General features: G+C 47.0%; 1 protein-coding gene across 1 annotated transcript in view; it reads left to right on the top strand.

Annotated features, from left to right (window-relative positions):
* The window catches only part of SHC4 (SHC adaptor protein 4), a 34,950-nt gene that overhangs the window by 3,347 nt on the left and 9,077 nt on the right, over positions 1–22,526 (top strand). The window contains exons 2-7 of the mRNA XM_026060554.1: positions 5,131–5,201; positions 15,034–15,097; positions 15,989–16,108; positions 17,735–17,788; positions 21,249–21,300; positions 22,019–22,145. Coding sequence (XP_025916339.1) covers positions 5,131–5,201; positions 15,034–15,097; positions 15,989–16,108; positions 17,735–17,788; positions 21,249–21,300; positions 22,019–22,145 — 488 coding nt within the window. The remainder of the gene's footprint in view (positions 1–5,130; positions 5,202–15,033; positions 15,098–15,988; positions 16,109–17,734; positions 17,789–21,248; positions 21,301–22,018; positions 22,146–22,526) is intronic.

Here is a 22,526-nt window from a genome sequence, read left to right as displayed (position 1 = left end):
TCGGCAGCGCGGCAGAGCGCCGCTAAGGCGCTGCACAGCACGCCGTGTCTGCGGCGTCGCCGCGCGGGGATGCCGGCGAGGGACGGGGCCGACATCCCCCGGCAGGCCGGGGCACCGCGATGGCGACGGGCCGATCCGCGGGATTCGTGCAGGCCGCCCTGCTCGCTCCCCTGCGCGTTGCTGCGAGCCGTTCTGGGGAGCCCCCGGCCCTGCCCGGGGCCCTTCCGTTGGCGCCGCTCCCCATTCCTGGTGCCCTCGCGCCGCGGCTCCCGCTCTGCCCCGCAGGGCGTCCGGAGCTGCCGTGGTCCCCGCGCAGCTCCTCGCGCCGCGACAGAGCGCGAGGCAGCGCGCCATCACGGCGGAGAGCCGCACGGACGAGCCCGGCAGGCTGGCACCAGCCCTGCTCTCCGCTTTGGTGCTCGCGGCACCAGGGCCTGCCGAGGAGCCCCGGGCGGCAGGAGGCGAGGGCTGAGCGGAGCCGCGGGAGCCGCTGGCTCCCGAGCCTGTGCACAGGCAGGGGCAGGGGCAGGGGCAGGGGTGCAGCTCCGCGCCCTCCCGCAGCAGCAGTCCGGCCACGGCCCACGGGAACCAGGATCCCGGGATGAGGCTTCATGGCTTGGCTTAAACCAACAGCGCAGAAGTCTTTGAGAGGTTATGTCCAGACTGCTAAATAAGTATGCTATTTAATTAAAATAGGGAAGGAAAAGGCTATTGCCGGGTATTTTAAAGCATGTTAATTTTATAGAATGGAATAAGATGGTACAAGTTGTTTGCAGCACCCTTTATCTTAAAGAAGTTTTTTCAACACACAGGTTGATCCTCCGATAGCAGTTTGTGTGGCAGGTGTGTATGCCGTTGGTAGTCTCTAGAGTAAAAATAGCCAGATTCCTGCTGATGTAGGAGTTAAGAAATAAGCTGAGGTATATAGTGTGTATCCTGATATATATATATATACATATCCTGAAAGAGTGTACATGGGAACTTGTCCCCTGCACAGACCTGCTTTTATTCACCATCTCGCTCTGCAGTAGGCCCAGAGAGCCCGCTCTTGGTCGGGGTGCCCGGGGATTACTCTCTGCGGCAGCCCTTGGTTGTTCCCCAGGCACCCGGCTGCTGTCGGCACCTCTCCCTGGCTCGGGGCAGGGAAATGACGGGTCCCGCTTTGGCAGCAGCGCCTGCCCAGCGCCGCTAACCCCACGCGGCTGCCGGCCTCCCCGCAGCCTCCCGAGCCGCTCGCGCCCCGAGAGCTGCTCCGGTTTTGGCACCCGGCCTCGCCGAGCCTAACTGAGTAAATGCCTAGGAAGGCGCAGCCAAGGCTCTGGCGGGAAGGAGATTAACTTTGGTGATTCATTGCTTCTGAGCCGCATCTGTGATTCACGAGCCAGCGGGTATTTTTGGTTCCCGGGCTGTGACCCGCGCGGGCGAGCGCTCGCGGGGCCGTCGGTGTGTGCCGGCGGCACCGGGGTCCGGTCCCCGGCCTCAGCCGCGCCGGGGCAGCGCCTGGCAGGTGCCTGCTGCCGCTCAGCAGCCAGGTGCCCCGGGCTGGGCCGAGCGGCCGGCCCCCGGCGCCGAGGAGCGCCCGCCGGCACCCTTGCCCTCCGGGGAGGAGGGCGGTGGGATGCCCAGCAATTTTTTTTTCGCCTAGTTCAAAAGTGCCTTGTTAAAGCAGCGCTGGGAAAAGAAAGGCTTGAGGGGGGGGTTGGATTCGTGACACGCTCATCTGCGCATGGTACAACTGTTCGTGATGGTTTTTTGCCCAGGCAGCTATATTATGTTTGTAGTACATTTGAACTTGGTCTCATATACATTTGGATAGAGGGTGTTTAGCAGCAGTGCGATACCTTAGCACATCTGTTAGCAAATGCTGTTGCCTGGGTTCCTTGTTAGTCAGCTGGGGTGTCTGTAGAAGCCGGCCTTGACATTWTGCATGAATTAGTGCCGTTAACTAATAGGTAAAATTGCAAGGCTTCAGCTGCACTGTTTAATTAGGAGCTCCGTGCTCTGCTCCGGGTGCCGTTTCTGCTGGTGAATCACTGGCTGTTGTTCACGCTGGAGCCGGAGCCATTGGCTGTGTTAGGGGAAGGAATGAAATGAGCTGCGGGGCTGCATTAGAGGGTGCCCCAAAAGCCTGTTCACAGGAGCCCCGCTCAGGGTGCTCCCATCTCCTCCCACACTGTCCTCATCCTGCTTTGCAGCGACTCTCCGCCAGCTCTTGTGAATCAATGCGAAACGATGTGCGTCTTCGCCAGCCGCCCTTCTCCCCGCACCGGCTCCCACCGCTCCGGCAGCCCGGGGCAGCAGAAAGCATCGCCACGTCGCCGGTGTTGCAGCCTCGCGCAGCGCCCGGGGCTGCGCACAGCGCCCTGCGCCGGGTCCCGCTCGCCCCTGCTTTCCCTCGGCTGCTCGCCGCAGCAGCGCCCGCTCCCTCTCGGCAGCCTTGAGGGACCAACCACCGAGCTYGGACGCCTCCTCGCACGGCGCCAGGACGCAGGTCACTCGCCCTCCCCTCCCTTCCCAGGCAGGTTTGGCAGCGCTAATAGCGTGGAGCCCTCGATGCCGCCCTCGTCGCGTTACAGGACGCCCTCCCAGCACGGGTGACRGTCCCGTCCGCGGCGCGGCGGCCAGCCGTCACTTGCCGGGCRAGGCAGCGAGCGTGCTGGTGTTCATGGAGCTGCGCGAAGGCGCTGGYGGGCTGCCGGCCTGCAAACACCTCGGCTTAAATTCTCCCAAAACCCAGAAGCGGGACCTGGCCTCTACCCTGCGCCCCTGGATGTGCCAACCTGCTTTYCTGGGAGCAGCCGTTTGGGGTGGAYGGGATGGGGGAACAGGGGCAGCGCCTGAACTAGGGTCCAGGCTCGGGCGAAGATTGTTGAGAAAAGCTTTTTCCTTGCCTCCTGCCTTCCCCTCTCCCTTGGAGGCCGGTCGGGTTGCTCGTCCCTGCAGGCTCTGCTGTGGAAGGGCTCATCTTCGCCTTGTTTGAGGTTTCATTCTTTTTTCTTCCTAGGAGAGTGTCTTTTGTTTTCTTTAACAGGATTCTAGTATCCTATTGTCCTTTTTAATTGCTCAGCGGGCTTCTTTTGGAGCACTGGGACCTGCCTGCCCTCCTCCCAGTCCAGCTGCTTGTCCCTGCCCAGGACTCTGCAGTTTTTCTGTCCCCTTCCCACCGAGACGTGGCCATTCAGCCACTGCTAGCTGTGCTGGTTCCATAACCAAAGGCAGCTAAAATATATGAGGGATACAGTGAGGTGYCATGTTAATGCATTTCCCTACTCAGGCTTTTAAAGAAAAAAAAAAAAAGGTCTTTTGTGAATCATTGATAAGTTGAGCTTCACTCAGGGTCACTTATGCAAAAACCCAATATTGATTTTTCATCTTTGCTTAGAGTAGCTTCCCACGCATCTGTTCAGGATGCAGCGGGGACTCACTTATCAGTGTATGACTCACCTACTCCTCTAAATCTTTCTTTTCTCAAGGATCATGGAGCAGCCAACCAGCTCACAGAATACTTGACCTTATACAGTAGGATCAGAGGTCTCTGCTATGCTGTAAGCTGAGGCTCTAAACATATTTTCCACATTTGCTTTGTTCCCGTTAAGCAGGAATATCTTTAACAAGTAAGATAGCTCTCAGAGTCCTTTACAAAGTCATTAAATGTTCATTAGGGAAGCAGTTCTGCTAACCCTTCAGATTCGTATTGATGTCCTTCCAGGGCTCTGACCTAATTCTGGAGTTCTCCCAAGGGCTGCGCTGCTATTTGGAAAGAAATCAAAACAGGGATAATACAATTGTTATGGAATCCCTGTTTAACTGTACGCAGACTCTCTCTTTTTAACACACGGATTCATTTCTAGAGGTCTCCAAAGTTGAAATAGATACCTAAATCCAATCCCCTTTGAATGCCTCAGCAGAAAAATCAATTCACAGACCAACTGAGGCAGAGGAGGCAACTGTGGTACCTTTCCCTGGACAAACAGTGGCTCCACCGTCCTTTGGAAACAAGAGCACAGACCATGGCTGCCCCTGTCCGGGACTGCCTGTCTCTCCGGGGTGCCTGAGAGGCCGTGCGAGGTCTGCACGGGCAGGCTCTCACTCCGCGGAGCCCATGGGCAGTACGTGAGGACTGCAGGAGAGCCACAAAGCTCTTTCTTCCTCCTGGAGAATATTTCATTGTGGAACAGAGGATGCGAACTGGGAAACCCAGATCTGTGCCGAGCCTGTAAAGGGGAGAAGTCTCGGCACTTCAATAGCAGAGAGATGGACACCAACAAAATTGCTGAAGGAATTAGTAAGATACTTTTGTGGAAAGGTAAACTCAGTGGCTAGCATTAGGCTAGTACACTTCACTGAGATGCAAATGTACCCTAGGTTGGTATATAAACATCACAGGAGTCCATGGGCTGACACATCACTGCGTTCCTGATGTTTCTGAAAATTGCTGAATTTTATTAATCCTTAGTCCTGTGAAAATCCCAGATGAGTATGGAAGGCTCCCCAGCTCTGCCCCACATGACAGAAGTGTGGGATCTGACTCTGATTTAAGGCAGGTTGGTTCATAGCGCAGGATCTTAAGAGCGGTTGCTATGGCTGGAATTGCAACACCACCACCTTCATCTTCTGCAGGGGGGATCTGTCCTCGGACCTGCAGCAGCAGGAAGCCACCGCTCTCCTCACACCTAGCAATACCTGCCTCTGCCCTGAAGGGACGTTCGGCTCTTCTGCAGGGAAGCTTTACTGTGCACTGGCCTCAGGGCTTCCCGATATCCGCTGCTAGGGGGAGAATTTCACCCTGACGCTCATGCATCCCTCCCGGTTCAGTAACACAGGCTGATCAGGGAGAATAAGCAGAATTGGAAAAAAAAGAATGATTGGATTTCATGTCTCTAAAATGCTTTTCTTCTTTTTTTGCTATGTTGTTGAAGTCACTATTGCAGTCCTACCCACTCTTCAGTGAAACAAGATATATTTAGTAAGCAGATCTAGAATGGCTGATTAGATTTTCCATTTAGACTATGGTTCTGCATACATTTAATGGACTGAAACCACATTTGCATTCTCCTGTGATCCTCCTCTTACCTGTTCTCTAGATCTTAACATAGCCGTCCTGTCTGTCTGTCTCTCTGTTTGCTCTAGTACATGGGCTGTATTGAAGTGCTGCAGTCAATGAGGTCCCTGGACTTTGGCACGCGAACACAAGTCACCAGGTAGGTGGTATCAAACCGAAATTCAGCACAAGAGGCAAAGCCCGAGTGCTAATTCCTGTAGAAAGCCGGGGGGGGCATGCCAAGCTCTTTCACTCTGTTCAATAGGAGTTTGCATGCGTTGCTTTGTTTTCCCCAAGTGACGATTTGAGTTATTTGATCATTACAATAGGCTTTTGCGCTAGCAAATGAATTGTTCCAGCCACAGATCTGATTTCTCTCCCAGCTCTCATTTTGGATGAGGAGAGGATCCCCCTGTGGCCGCGGCACGGTGCAGACGGACCCAGCTGGCGCGGTGCCGGCAGCGGCTGGCTGGGCCACGGGGCTCAGCGCCGGCTCCACGGCCACCCGAGAAGCAGGGTAAATCTGCCGGCACTGCCGCRGGCATCCTGCTGCTGGGGGCCGTGCCGGGAGCTCTCCCGGCCTTGTCCCTGCTGCGCTGCCCTCTCTGSGCTTGACACCTGGTCCCCCCCATCTAGTAAGGTCTTCTCATGATTTTTTTATCAGATATGTGACATTGGTTGGCCCCATTTACAGCCAAGGCCAGCTACAGCTGTAGGTGGAGGCACCAGGAAGCCACGTGAAATACCAGCCATTGCCAGGTGTGCTCCAGGCCTAGATTTCCAGGCTGCAAATCAGTAAAAGATGAATACTTTGGTCTCGGATAGAACTGACTGTGGTTTAAAGATGAAATATTTTGTATTCTTTTGAAAAGCTTGCAACTTCTGTTGCGGATTGCATTGCTACCAGTCTTTGRGCATAGATTATTAATATACCCGTGTGGGGGGCCAGCGTTGTTGAAATGTCGTGTCAGGAGATTTTTACCTTGTTTGCAAAGCCCATGTGCCTGTAAATTTGTAGCTGCAGAAGTGTGTGAGTTTGCAAAACAAGCACCTTTTTTCCGCTTCGAGCAGTTACGCGGTGATGGGCTGCAGGTGGGACTGTGCGGCCGGGTCTAGCGCCCCACGGAGCCGTGGCACCCGGCAGACGCTGGTAGAGGAGCTCCTGCGCCCCGGCCACTGTGCCCCAAGGGTTTCTTGGCGGTGGGTGGACRCAGAGTATTTTGGCCATGCCTTAGGCACGTTCTCTCCTACCTCTGCCGTTTTCCTGGCACGGTTGGTGCCGTGGATGCCAGAAGGGTGGTTTGGCCTCCTGTGCTGCCTTGCTCTTCCTTCCTGCTGGAGGAGGGTTCACAGATGCTCTTTTGCTTCCTCAACTGTGAGTATCAAACTGGCTGGAGAACGGAAAGGAACATGAACAGATAAGTGTTAAACTTCTAGCTGTTGGCTCCCGGACTTACCAGATAAAAGGAAGAAACTGAAAACCTTGAGTCCTGAAATGCCTATATACCATGCTCTAAAGCCGCCTGATTTGTTTTGTACTCAAAATCAGAAGTTGTTTACATTTCCAGGCAGCACAAGCGTGCAGTCACCCARTTCCTGCATGTGCATATGAAGAAGTGCCTGTGATACAAATATAGTTCCCTCACCCTAACTGTTTACGGATCAAAAGGAGCGATGTAGCACAGCTAGCCCAAAGAAACCAGCCCGGTGCATTCAGACCAACCCATTGTGTTCTTCGACAGCGTCAGCCCAAAAGTGAGGTTGTCTCCCCTTTGCAAGACATGGAATATGTATGTTGTTACACTTACAAAACAGAGATCTGGATGCCTTGTCTGGAAAATAATGAATATGAATTACTGCTTAAAGAGAACTTGCCAGCTTAAATTTGGCCCAGATAGTAAGGTTTTGTTAAACTGAGCCAYGTGAAAACTTAACAATGGAAATATTTCCATCACCTAAAAAAAATGTCACTGCTGACCTTAACAAGCTCTTTTGTGTATGAGAAATTCAAAACTTAGACTGTTTGCAAACCAAATGTTGAAGTGCTGAGCTCATGCACGTGAAGTTTAAAGTTCGATCGATTACAAACCAACTAGAAGCAGAGATAACACTGATTATTCCGCTATTGTTCTCCCGGGTGAGTAACTTTATAGATGGCATGCACAGTACAACAAACAAAAAGTTATTTGAAATGATTCCATTTTAATAATCTCAGTTATTTGTACTGGGGGTAGAAAAATATTTTTACTCTGACGGCATTGCACTAAACAAAGGGCCATGTTCTGTTTTAAACTGAGGCAGAAGGGGTCTCTAATTGTGTCTGTTCCCTGACCTGCTTCATGTGTATTTGCATTCTTAGTCTCCTGATCTCTAAAATTAGAAATATTATTTACCTACCTCACATGATTGTTGGAAAGACCAACAAGCTTATGTTTGCCAAAGTGCCTTGAGGAGTCAGAAGAGATGAAAGCCACTGATTTATTTTCCAGTTCATTGCTGGTCTTGCATTGTCAGAGTCACGTACCAGTGAGGAACAATATCTGGGCTCCCAAAATATATTCAGTCTTATACAAGCATGATTCTGTGCAGAAATGCAGCATACAGACCTGCAACCCRCCTAGCAGACCTGAAGAGGACCTGCAAACCAGGCACCAGGGTGATGAAGGTAGAAAGTGGCCTCCCCAGTGCTTTGGATGACTTGAGACGGGGGCGGGGGGGCAGAGATGCCTTGGGGCTTTCAAAGCGCACGCCGGCAGCTCAGCAAGTGACGGCCTGCGTGCTTGGAGCCCAAGACGGCTGTGCGGAGAGGAGGCTGGTGGAGGAGCCAGAGCTGCAGCCGCTTCAGACATTTTCTCTTCCAGCTTTCTGCCGTGCACATCTGTGAGCCAAGTTCCCAGCAGCCCTGTGCGTTCCTGCCAGCCCGCCTCGCTGGTGGGGCAGGAGGACTGGAGTGTGGGCCGGTGGCTTTCAGCAGAGGGACTGCCCAGACACCTGGGGGCGATAATGTCGTAAAGGACCGCAGCCGAAAGGGGCAGAGATTGCCCACCGGGGCCGTAAGCTAGGCAAGCGTAGCTGCATCTGGAAGAGCAGCTGTGTGATTCATCTCGCTGTAATTTATACCTCGCTGTTGTTGATTTAAGGAAAATATAAGCCAGATTGATATCAATTTAGGAAAGTCCTTTCTCCCTTTTGCATCAGCTGAACCAGCTGGTTTTAAATCCAACCTGTAGTTAAGCTGGGGCCACTTGCATTCGCCTGAATCCTTGCTGTCCCTTGCCGGGGGGGCTGGACTCCACCCTGAGCACCATGTAGCTCCACGCAGGGAGGCAGCGCATCGAACCGAGAGCCGCGTACCACAGGGCTCTTCGTTCAAAGCGGGGAGGCACATCATAACATCCACATGCTCTTATTACACCCCTCCTGCTCTGTGGAAATGGCACTCCCAAATTTCAAGTAGGTGACAAGAGTAACATCTGTAAATAACAATAAGGATACTAGGTTCCTCTCCTGGAGAGGCTTTTTTTTTTTGGGGTGGTCACCCGTGAGCATGTTGTGCTTGCTGTTGTCAGAACAAGATGTTTTGGACCGCTGGTGGTCAGACTCAGCCTTTGCAGGGTGGCCAGGCTGTGACCGGCCCTTCCCTCCCATCGAGGAGCAGCTCTGCCTTTGCGCTTCCCTCGTTCAGCCCTTTGGCTCTTCTCCTGTCACACATCCCCTCGCTCTGATAAATCAAGCTTATTATTAGCAATTATATTTGGACATTTATGGGAAAAGGGATTTTGTATCTCAGGTCATGGCATTAACTTGCAAACTTGAAAATGGTCAGGCAGCATGGTTAGGGCGAAGGGCATCCAAAACGTGCCGGTGGGGACGGCTGGTTGAAGAAGGCTGACTTTGTCTGGAAGATTCATTTCAACTTTGTTGAGACACACAATCCCTTTCTGTTAGACAGTGTAGGCAGAGCCTGAGCTGCTTAAAAGCCAATCTCCAGCAGCATGCTTATCCGCTTACATCAGCCCCTCTCTTCTTTACGCTCGTTTGGGGACACAATACACAAAGTGGCTCACTGTTATTGCGAGCTCTTCTCCCGCATGCGCATGCTCACTTTTCTTTTTTTCAAGAAAAGCTGGGCTAAGTGTCCACAAAAAAAAGAGTGTAGGTTTGACTGTACAGCTGAGCTGGTCTAAAGACTCCCAGATGTCAAAACGGGGCTGTCCTTGCCCCTTCCTCCTGCTCCCGTGCTTGCTGGAGCCCTCTCTGAGTGGGTTCAGCCTGCTGGTGGCCAGGAATGGCCCCAGCGGGCAGCAGGCAAAGCCTCCGGTGGGCGAGGGAGCCCGAGCAGACCCATGAAGGGCAGCCTGGGCAGGACAGCCTGGCCCAGAGCAGTAGGAAGTTGCCCTGACTCCTCAAGAGCCCCCCAAAATCCCTGCTGCCGCTGGCTCTCAGCCCCGGCAGTGGGGGCTAATGAAGGTTATGTGCTCAAGGGACCCGGTGGCCCAATCTTGAGAGGCTTCCCTGCATCCGTGTCCCATATCTCTGTGTACGTGCTCCCATGCGCCGTGCCAGCCCTGGTGAGCCGACGCCCTGCAGAAAAACCCCTGGGAAATGCCACCTCTGGGGACAAGCATCTGCCAGGCTCACTCCTGACTGGGCTCCCAGCACGGGAGGGAAGGAAGTGTGAGGAGCAGGATCAGGCTCGGGTGGCACGGGAAGCCTGCGGTGGCTCTGCTGCTAGGTTTGGAGCAGTCTTTCTCCGAATGGTGAAAAGAGCTGGCCCAAATCTCTTACATTCCCCATGGAAGAGTGGAAACCTTGTCAATGTACCAATGATTAGTTTATGTGATTGTGTGGCACTGATGGACTGATGGAAAGGGATCTGACCTCAAATGGCAAGAGATGTCTGAGGAGTTGAGGAGCAAGATCTTCTTTGCCTTAAATGACAAGAACGACTTAAATTCCTCACAACTCTTCCGATTTCATTCTGTGGCTCCCAGGGTTGAGAAAAGCTGCTGTAGAGTACCCAAGTAGAGTATCTCATTCAGTGTGGTTTAAAGGAAAAACAAAAAAAACTCAAAGCATTTTGTTTTGGGATGAGTGACAAGAAGGAGAGAAAGGAAGAGCAGCAGCATGGCTGGAATAGCACGAGCACATTTTCTGTCACTGCTTCCCATTTGGAGACTATAACAAGTGAGTGGCAGAACCCATGAACTTGCACGTTTGTCCAGGAACGGGAGGATTAACTACAAGACCTGTGTGCGGGCATGTGTGACCTGGCAGACCTGAAAGCAGAGACCTGCCTGAGCATGTGATTGGAAATGAACTGCTGAAAGAAAGAATTAATAGCAGGTCTCTAGGAAGAAGTCACTGATAGAGTAAATAGTATTTCAGTTTATCGTGGACATAACCAGGTTTCTCTTCTTTCTAGTTATAGTGCACATGGACTGGTGCACATCTAGTTCAGATCCATCTGTCCATTGAAATGACTGAATGATGAAAGTATCAAGTTGTATCAGCAAGGTATTACCAAATTGCTGTTTTTCACAACTTTAAAATAATATATTAGACAGTATGTTAAATCATCTGAAACACCATCCAGAGATATGCAGCAAGGAATGTGTGTGAGACATGTTCCACTTACCAGAAGAGGTAATATAAACTATAAAGTAGGAATGATTTACCTATTTTTCTGTTCCTGTTTGCTGGAAAATTGCTTTGGAGTGTGGTTAAGTGGAGAGTGACAACACTTTCTAGTACATGAATGGGATCTGTTGCCAATAGTTTTGCCTAAGATTCATTTATGCCACATAGGTTGCTTGAAGTTTATAATAACTCATTTGTCACCAAAATAGATTTCCTTGTTTTTCCGATTTGTTCAGTATCAGTTTTTCTTTCTAGCTAGAGCTAGACTTGAAGGCTATAGGTAGCCTTTATGCCCTGTGTCTGATTTTGGTTTCCTTTAATACTGAATGAGAAGATGAGCTCTCATTCTCCAGGCTGATTTTTGGAATCCGCAAGAGCCTCCTTCTGGATGCCTATTCCCATGTTTTTTAGTTTTGGCCTTCCTATTGGTAACACCTAAATAAAACCGGAGCAAAACAAGAAGGATTTCAGGAATGAATGAATTGACTGGGAAAGTGTATTTCTGCTTGTGTAGGGAGAAGGGCTTTGCTTTGCAGGGCTGAAGTACTGTATGTTTCTAAACTGACTCTGACCCATCTTGTATAGCCCACGATGATGCTCCTCTTCATCTACTGTTTTTATTCAGAATATCTTAACTACATTTTTATAATTTTATTATTGCTGAGGTCCTCATTCATTTGACAGCCTCCAGATTTAATTTCTCAGGTTTCCCTCTTGACAGGAAGATTCAATTTAATATTAGGGCTCTTCAGTGTTTTAAGCACTCAGTGAGTCAGCCCAGCAACATGAGTGGGGTATGGACGAGGAGCCAGCAGTGGTGCTGGGCCCTTCGCGCTCCCACGGCTCCGCAGYGCCGCTGCCGGAGGTTTGCCCTCCAGTCCGCTCCGCTCCGCTCCCAGCAGTGATGCCGGAGCCTCGGGTGTCCACACTCCTCACCGAGGCACTGCTGTTACGTGAGAGGTGTCCGGCCTGGAGACTGGATCCCAGGGCTTCTTCTCATTCTTTAGTCTCTTGATTTTTTAGCCCCTTCGAAACAAAACCTTCTCAGGAAGAAAAGCCCAGCAGCATGGTCCTCCCACGCACATGCACATACTTGAAAACAGACAAACTTTCCTAATTTGCTGGTTTCCTAATTAGCTCTTTGGATGATAATTACATGAAATAAATAAATAAACAAACAAATTCCCTTTCCCTTAAGAATAAAACAAAATGCCAGCCCTTGAAAGCCCAAATCTGAATTCAGCTCAGGCTTGCTGTGAGATGAAGGCTAAGGCTACAGTTTCAGAATAAAATTGCCCAATATAGGAACCAAAGTCTGAAATGCTTTTCTAAGCAGAACTAGCAAAGTAGAAAAGACTCCTGCATGCATTAATGGGGATTTGTAAATAATGCTAGTATAAAAAACAATACGGGCACAATGTCTGTGCAGGAAGGAAGGATTGATCGATAATGTGAACCTGGAGTGGGGCACTGATTTCTGAGACCTGATTTGGTCTGCAGCAAACAGAAGTTTATGGCATAGTTTCACTCCAGCATAACATGGTATTGTTGGGACTTCTAAATATCTTTAAATTCACTTCCAGCCTTTCAGTGGTTGACTCACACATGCACTTGTCAGTGCCAGTTTGGAGTGGAGCAAGKGTTCCCTTGTTTTGGGATGTCTTCAGCTCCCAAATGTGAGCAATGCTGGTTATATTCCAGATGAAGCTCAGAAAAGGCAGGAGCAAACCAAGGAGGATGTAGGGAAATGGTCTGATAGATTTTCTAAACTGGTTTTCATTTGTGGAACGGTGTCGGGAATGAGCAAAATCACATTCAGCAGTGCCGTTTAATATTAACTGTGAACAGCCCCTAACCTCCTGACTGCCGGAGCATAGTTGGAGTTAAATACACTAAAGCAAAACCCAGGAGTCACCTTACTGAAGAAATGACTGAATGACCACATTTCCATCATTTGCTAGAGAAGAATATTTATGAGCTAACTTGTGAGGGCAGGTTCTTTTTGCTGGCATGATGGTCTACTAAAATAGGTGCTTGCAAAAAGATAAAATTGAGAGAGGTCCTAAAGCTGAAGCTATTTTGCTGTTGATTAACTAGATCACCAGGAAAAGGAGCATGAACACAGCGTAATCTAAAGAGGCTTGGAGAAGAGGAAATGTGTTATGCCGTTGGTCCTGAAGAGCAATATGGTCTACCTTTTTGCCTGACACAATGTCTCTCTGCTTCAGAATTTTTCTGTGAGCACATTATGAAGGTTTCAAAAAGGAAAGTGGTTTCAAAGCTGTATTATGTGAACTGCAGCACTGACTAGTGCAAACTCACCTTGCACTGACAAGAAAATGCTTTAACATATGAACAACATATACCTATGTAAAGACTGAATTTATGCTTGATTTTACCTGAAAGCTCTGAAATTATGGACTGAACTTTAGGAATGTGGCCCTGAGACACCAACTGCATTTTCAGAAAGTTTCTTGAGGAAGCAGGCTTCACTTTGGGAGCAAACTGCACAGAAACTCACAACTCCCCTGGGCTGATTTGACAGAAGTGAGAATACATAAATTCAGCGGTCCATGCGCTTCCTTCCTCTGAGTCTTACAGCACTGTAGCACTGAGCTTCAGTGCTTGCTCAAAAGAAAAAAAGGCTTCAAAATGCAAATGTACTTGAAAACACGCTGGGATGAGGGCTTCTCTCTTCCCCACGAGCCCCATGGCAGAGAGCCCTGGCAGCTGGAGAGGTCATGGGCTGCGCGTCCAGCCCTGCAAGGTGCTTTTGTGCCTTTCACAATGTGTCTTGCATTCCTAACTCCCCAGGCAATTATAAGAGGATGACCAGGCCCTTTCGCTTGGAAAACTTACCCCACTAGCATCTCCACTTGCTGGTTTATGAAGATAAGGGTACCACATTGATTCTGGGACATGAGGGATGCTGCAGATACCGCTGGCATCTCCGTAGCGCCAGGATGTCTAGGAAAGGTTAAGGAAATTTCCTAAGCACTTCCCAAGCTAGTAAGTCACYGTTTGTACAATAAGACAAAAAGTATCAGTAAGTGAAAGGTCTGTGACTGCCAGCAAAATATTTTTTTCCAACAGCTGACAACCTTGATCAGTATAGTTGACTGCTACATTGTATGTCAAAACCAATAATCTCACTGATTATATATCAGAATTTCCTTTGTTGCAGTGTGGGAAACTGATGCAGTATGCCTCTTTGTTATAGTAAGTGTGCAATTTAGCTGTCTTTGATATAGGCCAATAAACACTGTGAGTGCTTTATGCCTTATGCTTCTGCTTTCCTAACTGAGAAGCACCTTGACAGCCAGGAAAGGACTTTTAATTTGGGAAATACCTGCAAGAGATGGAAAAGATATGAACTGAAACCCCAGATCTGAAAAAGAACATGAGAAGCAGAAGTAGACTGTACCTCTGAATTTCCTTCCTCAGCTTTATCTTTAGCAAGCACCACAATGAAACCTCTTCATATTCTAAGGAAAGAAACTTTGAAACCCAGCTTTTGCTTGAGCAAACTATACACCTTGATCTTAAAATGAGAAAGGTTTGTGTAAAATTCACAGAGAAAAGTTTCCTGCTAAGAGGGGTGCAGAACTGCTGACAGCAACCCTTAAAGCATTTTTATCAGCGCGCGTGTAGAATGGGCAGAGTCTAACCAGGGGTTTGGCCGAGAGCRTCGCACTTTGCTTAGCAAGGAAACATCCTCCAGACTTGCCAGCCCAGGTGCCGGACACTGGAGTAGTGGCTGCACCCAGCGAGGTGGGACCAGAGGGCTGGGGGACCTTCACTGAGCAACTCTACAATGGGTTAGGCTGTAAAACAGGGCTCTCCCTGTGAGAAAAGAGATTTTTCCTAAATTCCAGAATGGTCATGAGTTGTTTCTTTTCCTTTATTTTTTTAAGAGAAACCTAAAACACCAGACCAGCCAATAAGGGCACCCAGCTGGGCCCACTCAGCAGGTCCATGATGCTCTAAATAAGACTGACTAAGGCAGTTGAGGGCTCTTACCTGCCAAGCAGGAGACCTATCAACCTTACTGTGAAAGAGGCTTTGAAGGCATGAGGTCCTTTTCATTTCTGGCAGTTAGTTGTTTGTTTKTTTTTTTTACAGGAAATTTCCATTAGGTGAAACTGGTATGTTCTATGAAGGGAAAGAATCAACCCAAAACAGATTGCTCAATCACTGTATTTCATTATCACTGGGGGGGAAAGAAAGCCCTTCCGGAAGACTTAAGTGTTTTTAAGTGGGATTGTAACAATTAATCACAAGGTTGCTGACCCTGTTACAGCTGATGCATGTTAAATGATCCAACAGTTTGTGCTGTATTTTTCTATTTGTAGGGAAGCAATAAGCCGACTGTGTGAAGCTGTATCAGGTACAAATGGAGCTATAAAAAAGCGGAAGGTAAATATTGTTTTAGCTGAACATTTACCTTTCTATATCTGCTTTTGATAAGCTAGAGATGTGATTCCCAAGCAGGATCCAGTCCATGCTGGAGTTAGCGTATATTCATTCATCTGAGCTTCATGTATCACAAAGGACTGTTTTTAGCAGGATGTTTGGGCTGCTTGATTTTGGGGGTGCCAGCAATGCTACACCTTATTCTTAAGGGTTAATGCTCTGGCCAGTGTTCCTGCTCCTACCAGCCTTTTCAGTGCTCAAAGCTCTACTATTTTTAGGTTCTGGCTGGTAAAATGTAGGAGTTTTTTGATTGCAAAAGGGAGCTCATTCACTGGAGGATTACCTGATTGTTATTTAGACCAAAAAAATTAAAACTAGAATGGCAGTGTTTAATGGGCTTATCACTTATTAAATAACTGGCATGCAGTGAGGGGCAATGTAAGTAGCTTCTGCTGGGTAGTGTTCAGTGGAAGTTATTGATTTCCATCGGTAACCGTGGAGCGCAGGAAGAATAACTCTCACTGAACATGCTCCTGAAAAATAAATACATGAAAGAATTTTTTGATTTACTCAGAAACACTTTATCCCCAAGAAATGTAAGAGTTCAGCGGGAAAATGATGCGTTCTGAATTATTCAGCCAGCTACAACATTTAGCTCATTGCAATTTTGCTTCTTTAAAACTCTCTTTTCCATTATTGACATAAAAACCATGCATTCAAGTGCCCTATTTAAAGCTGATGTTTGTTATAAGATCTATTTGCATTTGATCAAGTCCTTATCCTTAATCCATTTAAATTCTCAGTCAGATATTGTAAAATCTAGTTGACTTTGATGTACTTCTGCCCCTGAAAAACTCAATTGACAGTCTTTTCCTTTTGTTTCTTTGTTCAAAGCCTCCAGTTAAGTTCCTGTCTTCTGTGCTTGGCAAAAGTAACCTTCAGTTTTCTGGCATGAATATAAAGCTGACCATTTCAACAAGCAGCCTCACTTTGGTTAATGTTGACACGCAGCAGGTAGGATACATATGAGCCAGAGTCCTTTTCTCCATGCTACTGTATTCACCTCCTTCTTGTGGCATCTGAAGGAATGGCTGGGCACTTTAAATGGAAAGAGGCACTACTTAGTCTTGGTAAAGCTGAATTGCATTGGTGCCTCTGGATCTAGAAATGAGAGCATTTTGGAGGAATTTGACACGTGGCACATGCCCCTTCTGTTTATAGTAGTGTCTTTCATGTGGCAGGATCTCTAAGCACTTGGCAAACTGTTTCTCTATGTGTGTCTCTGTTTGTACAGTGCCTAATAAACAAGGCTCTAGTCCTGACTGGAGCTTCTGACAAGTCCTAGAAAAAAAGAAGATATAAATAGTGAGTCAGAGCCTGGCTTTGGCATCATTCACAGCTATCTCATGGCTGGGTAATATATGTGCATAATCAATTATACTATGCAGATTCTCCGGGCTCCTCGAGGCATGCTCCTGCGAGCCTGGGTTTGCCCTAGATTGGGGGATGCTCCCTTCCCAGCACGTGGGATAAGGCAGCTGCATGCTGCCCACCTAGTTCCTCCTTCCACACTTGGCTTCAGCTCAGAGCATTGTCTCACCCAGGGACAGCACTGGCTTTACTCCTTGGTGGAGCAGAGGAACATCAGGGAGGTGGTTTTGACTCACTGGTTTTGGAGGAATCGCTGCACTGATGCTGGTGCAAGGCTGCCCGACGCTGGCAGCTCTTGGGATTCCCCTGCGTCACAGCAGAGTAAGGGGCGACGGCTCGTGGCGTCCCTCCCTCTCAGGTAGAGCAGCCAAGAGCTTCCCTACAGCAGGCAAAACCCCAGGGGTCTGCAGCTAAAGTATGGCCTTTCTAAACCATGCGTGTTTGTAACAGGATTGAAAGCCAGCCGGACAAATCTGCTTCTCAATGCACTAACATGCCTCATTCGTGCCCACGTGGGTGTTCAGGGTGCTGCCCTCCAATTCTTTCTAGGTCTTTACTTACTAGATCTTTGCAAATTGAAAATCCTGTTTATTCCATTCTTGCACTGCCACCACACTTCATTGTGTTCCCACTTGCATACTCTTTTGCAGTTGATTTTATAAAAAAGAACAGTTTGTCTCCAGAGATGAGGTAATGTGTGAAACTAAGAAAAGCTGATGCTTGATCTGGCTGGAGAAATCTATAACAGACAACAGTTTAGTGCTAGCGCTGAGAGGGGGATGTGATCAGAGTGTCACTGGGGCCTGTTCATAGAAACACCATCATTATACAAGCTATGCATTTAAATAAATTTCTGGTCATGTTCAACTAAATTAATTTATCAAGAATTTGTAAATGTATCAGGTGTCTCCAGTTACTTTCCTATGAAAGTCTCATGTAGCTTCATACTGACCCAGTTATAAGTTGGCAGCTACATTCATTTTGGAAACCCTTTTGAGGAAGATTACTTAGGGATCTAGATATTACTAAACATGAATGCATATTCCTAAAAAATAGTCCCACCTCTAGCTCCTTCTTACAAATGGTATGTGCGTGTATTAATGTATTGGGTTGTCATGAACTTAATTGCTTGCTCCATGAAGTTGTGTTCTGCTGTTTTCTGAATGTACAGCACATGAGCACATTTAACTAGTTTGTCATGCTTTTCAGATTATTGCCAATCATCACATGCAGTCCATCTCATTTGCTTCTGGAGGTGACCCAGTAAGTATTGATTTATCAGATACACTTCCGTATGTATAATGAAATTATTATGAGAATAAAGCACCTGCAAATACTTTACTTCATCCCTTCCTGTCTGCAAGCACCAACAGGGTACACCATAGTTCTGGATGATGACAGCAGTACAAGGAGACTGAGGACTGTGGCTGGAAAGGAGACTGAGAGAAGAGACTCAGTGGATCTTTATGATAGACACATAGATGTACCTTTCCCATCGTCTGTCAGTGAGCTTCAGTTCACTCCAGACCCCTCTGACTTGAGGAACTAAAATTAAGAACACATAAACATAGGAATTATGTCAGGTCTGTGCTCCCCGCAATCCAATGCCTTATCACAGAGGTGGTTGGCACCAGCACCTCTAAATTTTAGAGGAATCTAAAGGCAAGCAAAAAAAATCCCTGTGAAACAGACATGGCATAACCCCACTTTTTTTGTGGATGTGGGTTTTGTCCTCGTATCATAGTCATAAACTGGGTGACATTATCATGCAAGAGGTTTTCTATCCTCTTCCAGACTCTTTATTGAGGTGATTAGAAGTGGGGAATTTGTCATCCATAACCATGTCCTATCCCCTCCTTGAATCTGATCATGTTCCCAGCCCTGCCAGTGTTCTGAATTTCACACTCCATGTGTTATGAAAAATGTATTTTTTTAATCAGTTTTGAGTTTTCTGCCCTTCAGTTTTCTTAAATGTCTCCTTGTTCTTATGTTATGAAACAAGAAAAATAGAAGGCTCTGGGTCATGTTCCTGATAACACTGGGGTGGAAGCCAGGTCTACCTTCAACTGAAAAATCACTAATCTGCCTCTTTGGATTTAGCAAACCGACCAGGCAGGGAAACTAGCTGGGAGCTGGCCCTAAGCAGCTGAGTGACCTTCCCTGGCGGGCCCTGCAGGTGATGCTGGCCAGCCCAGCCGCTCTGAGATCTTTTCCAAGGTGCCTGCAAACAGCAGCTCTGCGGAGCTGGGGTGGGACGGGGGCGGGCTGCCTGCTCTTGGCCCTGCACCCAGCCAGGAGGTCTTGCAAGAACCCAGTCCCTCGGTACTAGAGCCCTGAAGCGCCGTTTAATGATTAAGGCATTCTGAGATTCTAGGAAGTCCAAATTTTACCCTTAGAGGCCTGTGCCATCCTAATACACGGCACTGCACAGTACAGTCCTTGGGCTTTGCAGACCTTTCGGGATGTGGTTTTCTAGGTAGGTGCCAAACGCTGGTGCACCGCTGTGCTGAGCATCACAAGCTGCTTTTTCTTTCTGGCTCACGCTGCTAAGCTTGATGTTGCTTTATGTTATATGGGGAACTGGCTTAACCAATGTCCCCTTGACCTGAACTTACCCACATCCCTTCCCTTAGATGTAGAATTGAGTAAACTTTGGTCAGAGCAAAAATTCTGGTTGCTGGAATTCTGTGTGTGCCACCAATGTGGTGCAACAATGTGAACACTTCCCTTCTGTTCTTCTGTTGTTCAGCGCATGCAGGGAGGATCCTTTGCTATTTTTCTAATTATAGAAATAGTTTTCATGGTAAGATCTAAACTTTAACCCCTGAATAAAGTTGGATTCAGTTTTTTCTTAGGCCCATTGTTTCTTTTACTAGAAGCCCATTTTTGCAGCTAACTGAAGTCCAGTCTGAATCTTAACATAAATTACTTTATCTTGTTGTAACATACATATCCTTTGCCTTCCAGAAGCATTTTCAGATATTAATTTTCTGTACTCTTTACTCAAAGAGAAAATTCCAATTTTCTTGATAATTTAACAATTTAAATATGTCTTTAACATTTAATATTCTCCTCTCAGGGAGAATCAAAGAAAAGCCCCTGCATGGCTGCTGTGATCCGTGAGCCAATATTACTGGGAAATTATGTAAAACCAAGGTCTCGATCATGGCTGGTGACTAGAAATCTAGCAGCACTTCATATGAGGGGGAGTTCTGGTGACTTGTTCAGGTTATTTTTCCAAAATTCTCTTTACAGTTAAAATAGGATATAGTTTCCATAGGACATGTCTCTCTGCCTGTCCCCATGTGCAGTTGCATGAGTTGCTTAACCCTACACTGGGGTCTGAACACAGCTCAGTATCACTCTGCACTGTTCAGGAATGGCAATATTCTGCTCTAGAGGTGGCTTTACTTTAGAGCAAAGTCATCCATGCATGTACTTAAACATTGTAAGGATATAAAAAATAGTAGATATGGCTCCAGTTGTTTTAGTTCTCTAGTTGCTCTCTAGATCTAATTCATTTAAAAATGTATTCTAAAATATTTATGAGCTTTAAGAAAAACCTGAGAGGAAAAGGAAGGAAATTCAGTTCACTAAATGCATAAGAAATACTTAGCTTTCTTTGCTTTAATGATGTTAACTTCAGAGATTTAAAAATAAAATGATCTAGGACAAGCTCTGCTGACCCTAAGATCTGCTTCTTCTGTCATTCATTGTGAATTATTAAATGATTGTTCTTGTGCATTTTGCAAATGGGGGCCCTTTGTTTCCTGCCAGCTGATTGCATCTTCCCTCAAGAGAGCCATGCCTTTAAGCTGCGAATTGCATTTTCCCCGTCCCGCCTTAAAGATTTAAAATAACAAAATGCATCTTTAATTATTAAAAGAATGTTATTCATTACCTCACCATTTTTACTATAACACTGAATTATCAAGTGGCTTTTTGCTTTTGCGATATGACTAGAAATGTTAATTTTTCTATTCCAGCTCCCTTTTTAGTTTCACTAGAAAAAGTGATTATTATGTTAATGTTGGCTGGAAAGTGAATCTGAAACAGACAATTAATTATACTGAGGTTGTCTAATCTCAGCAGCCTCGAAGTCCAAAGGAATTTAACCTGATGTTAGCCGGGCTAAAATCAGGCAGCAGTGATGGGGATCAGATACCAATTGTATTATGTGATATTTTAAAGATCATCTTTTTCCTATGATGCCCTTAAAAGCCAACCTTCGTACTACAAATTGGAAAAATTCTAACTTGCCCCTTGCAGTATTTTAGACTATTTTATCTTCCACTGACCTTGGTAAGAAGCGAAGTCCCAGCGAAGTGATGTGTCTGGAGGTCGCTGAGCCCTGGGATGTCACGCGGGGGAGAATGTGAGCTTTGGAAGAGTAGCGCTGTCTGCTGATGAGCCACCGGTCATCTTTTTGCTCCTGTTACAGAGTTTGGGACTCAAAACAATTTATTGAAAACACAGTGCAAAATGGTCTATTGCATTTGTTACAAGAAAACCGTTCCAAGCACAATTACTGTGTCCGTATCCACGGAAGTGTCATTGGTCTTTCCCTTGGTCCGCTTTGCTAGCAACTCCAGTTGTTTTTCCTGAAGGAAGTATGCCTTTTAAAGCCTAAAAATGTTTATCTCTATACTCAGTCACTTTGTTATGTTGACAGTGTTGCTGGTAATAATAATTTTAAAGACATTTGTCTCCTTCTTTCCTAAAGGATACAACAGACTACGTTGCATAYGTAGCAAAAGATCCTGTTAATCAGAGAGGTATGGAAACAATTTTCAGATTGTTATGCATATTTATATGATCACTTTATCTGTACCAAGATATTGCATGAGTTTTAAATGTACTGGGATACCAAATAGTTCAATGTTCCATACGATTTCTAATGTCACTGTATGGGAACGGGTGATAGCATGCAGACTGTGGCTTTAAACTTCACACTTTTTGTGCAACAAAGTGAGAATCTGCAGGTGAGACTAAACCTGCCCTATTGCACGACAGCTCTGCAGAGGGTAGAGCTGGTCCTCAGCGCTCGCTGCTGGCGCGAGTTTCCTGAGGCTGCACGCGAGAGCCAGGACTCGTGGCAGGAGCTTGGTCCTGCCCCGGCTGCCGGGGCCGCCTGCACTTGCCTTACTTTTCTTGCTGTTTCCTATGAAAACAGTCTGAACCTACCTGCAGGGCAGGTTCTCTCCTGTGCCTGTGCTTACCACCGTGCAGGGAGAAAACAGAAGCTACAGGAGCACTCCATGCAGGAAACATAAAGGGAGAGTTTCTTTTATAGAGGTAAAAGTTGCTATTATGACTAAAATATACCCAGAGCAATTTCCTTAACACATCAAAAATCTCAGTCTGTATAATGTCCTAAAGCTATTTAGATGCATAATGTCATGTCTAGCTTTGCTGCTGTAGCAATGTAGCTTGTCTCTATATCTTCTGGTATAAAGCATGTTTACTTAATTAAAGAAAGGTGTCTCTTTGCAGCATGTCACATACTGGAATGTCCCAATGGGATGGCGCAGGAGGTAATAAATACCATAGGGCAGGCTTTTGAGCTGCGGTTCAAACAGTACCTGAAGAATCCATCTAGCCTGGTTCCTTCTGATGAAAGGTCAGCATGGTGTTCTCAGCCACTTAACTGGCAGTTTTCTTTTCTTTGCTACTTTTCAGGAAAACTATATGCTGTAAAGAGTGATCCATAAATATGATGCTTTGGATATGCCATTCTTCTGGACTTATGCTAATTTAAGTATATGCTGCATGTACAGAATATAATAGACTAAAATTGGCTTGTTTTAGTAAATTCCATTGATTTCTGTGACATTTGTACAGGTGCATAACAACATAGAGTTCGACTGTATTGCTCCTTAGCTAAAACAGCCTTTTTTTAAGTCATGCAAGTAAATGGAACAAATGTTTCCGCATAAGGGCAGAGTAAGTGAAGTGAAGTTCTCCTCCATAAATAAGGTGCACACACACTGAGCTCAGTCCT

The sequence above is a fragment of the Apteryx rowi genome, unplaced genomic scaffold (assembly GCF_003343035.1).
Source record: "Apteryx rowi isolate R43461 unplaced genomic scaffold, aptRow1 scaffold_17, whole genome shotgun sequence".
NCBI lineage: Eukaryota > Metazoa > Chordata > Aves > Apterygiformes > Apterygidae > Apteryx > Apteryx rowi.
This window is presented reverse-complemented; position numbering and strand designations above follow the sequence as displayed.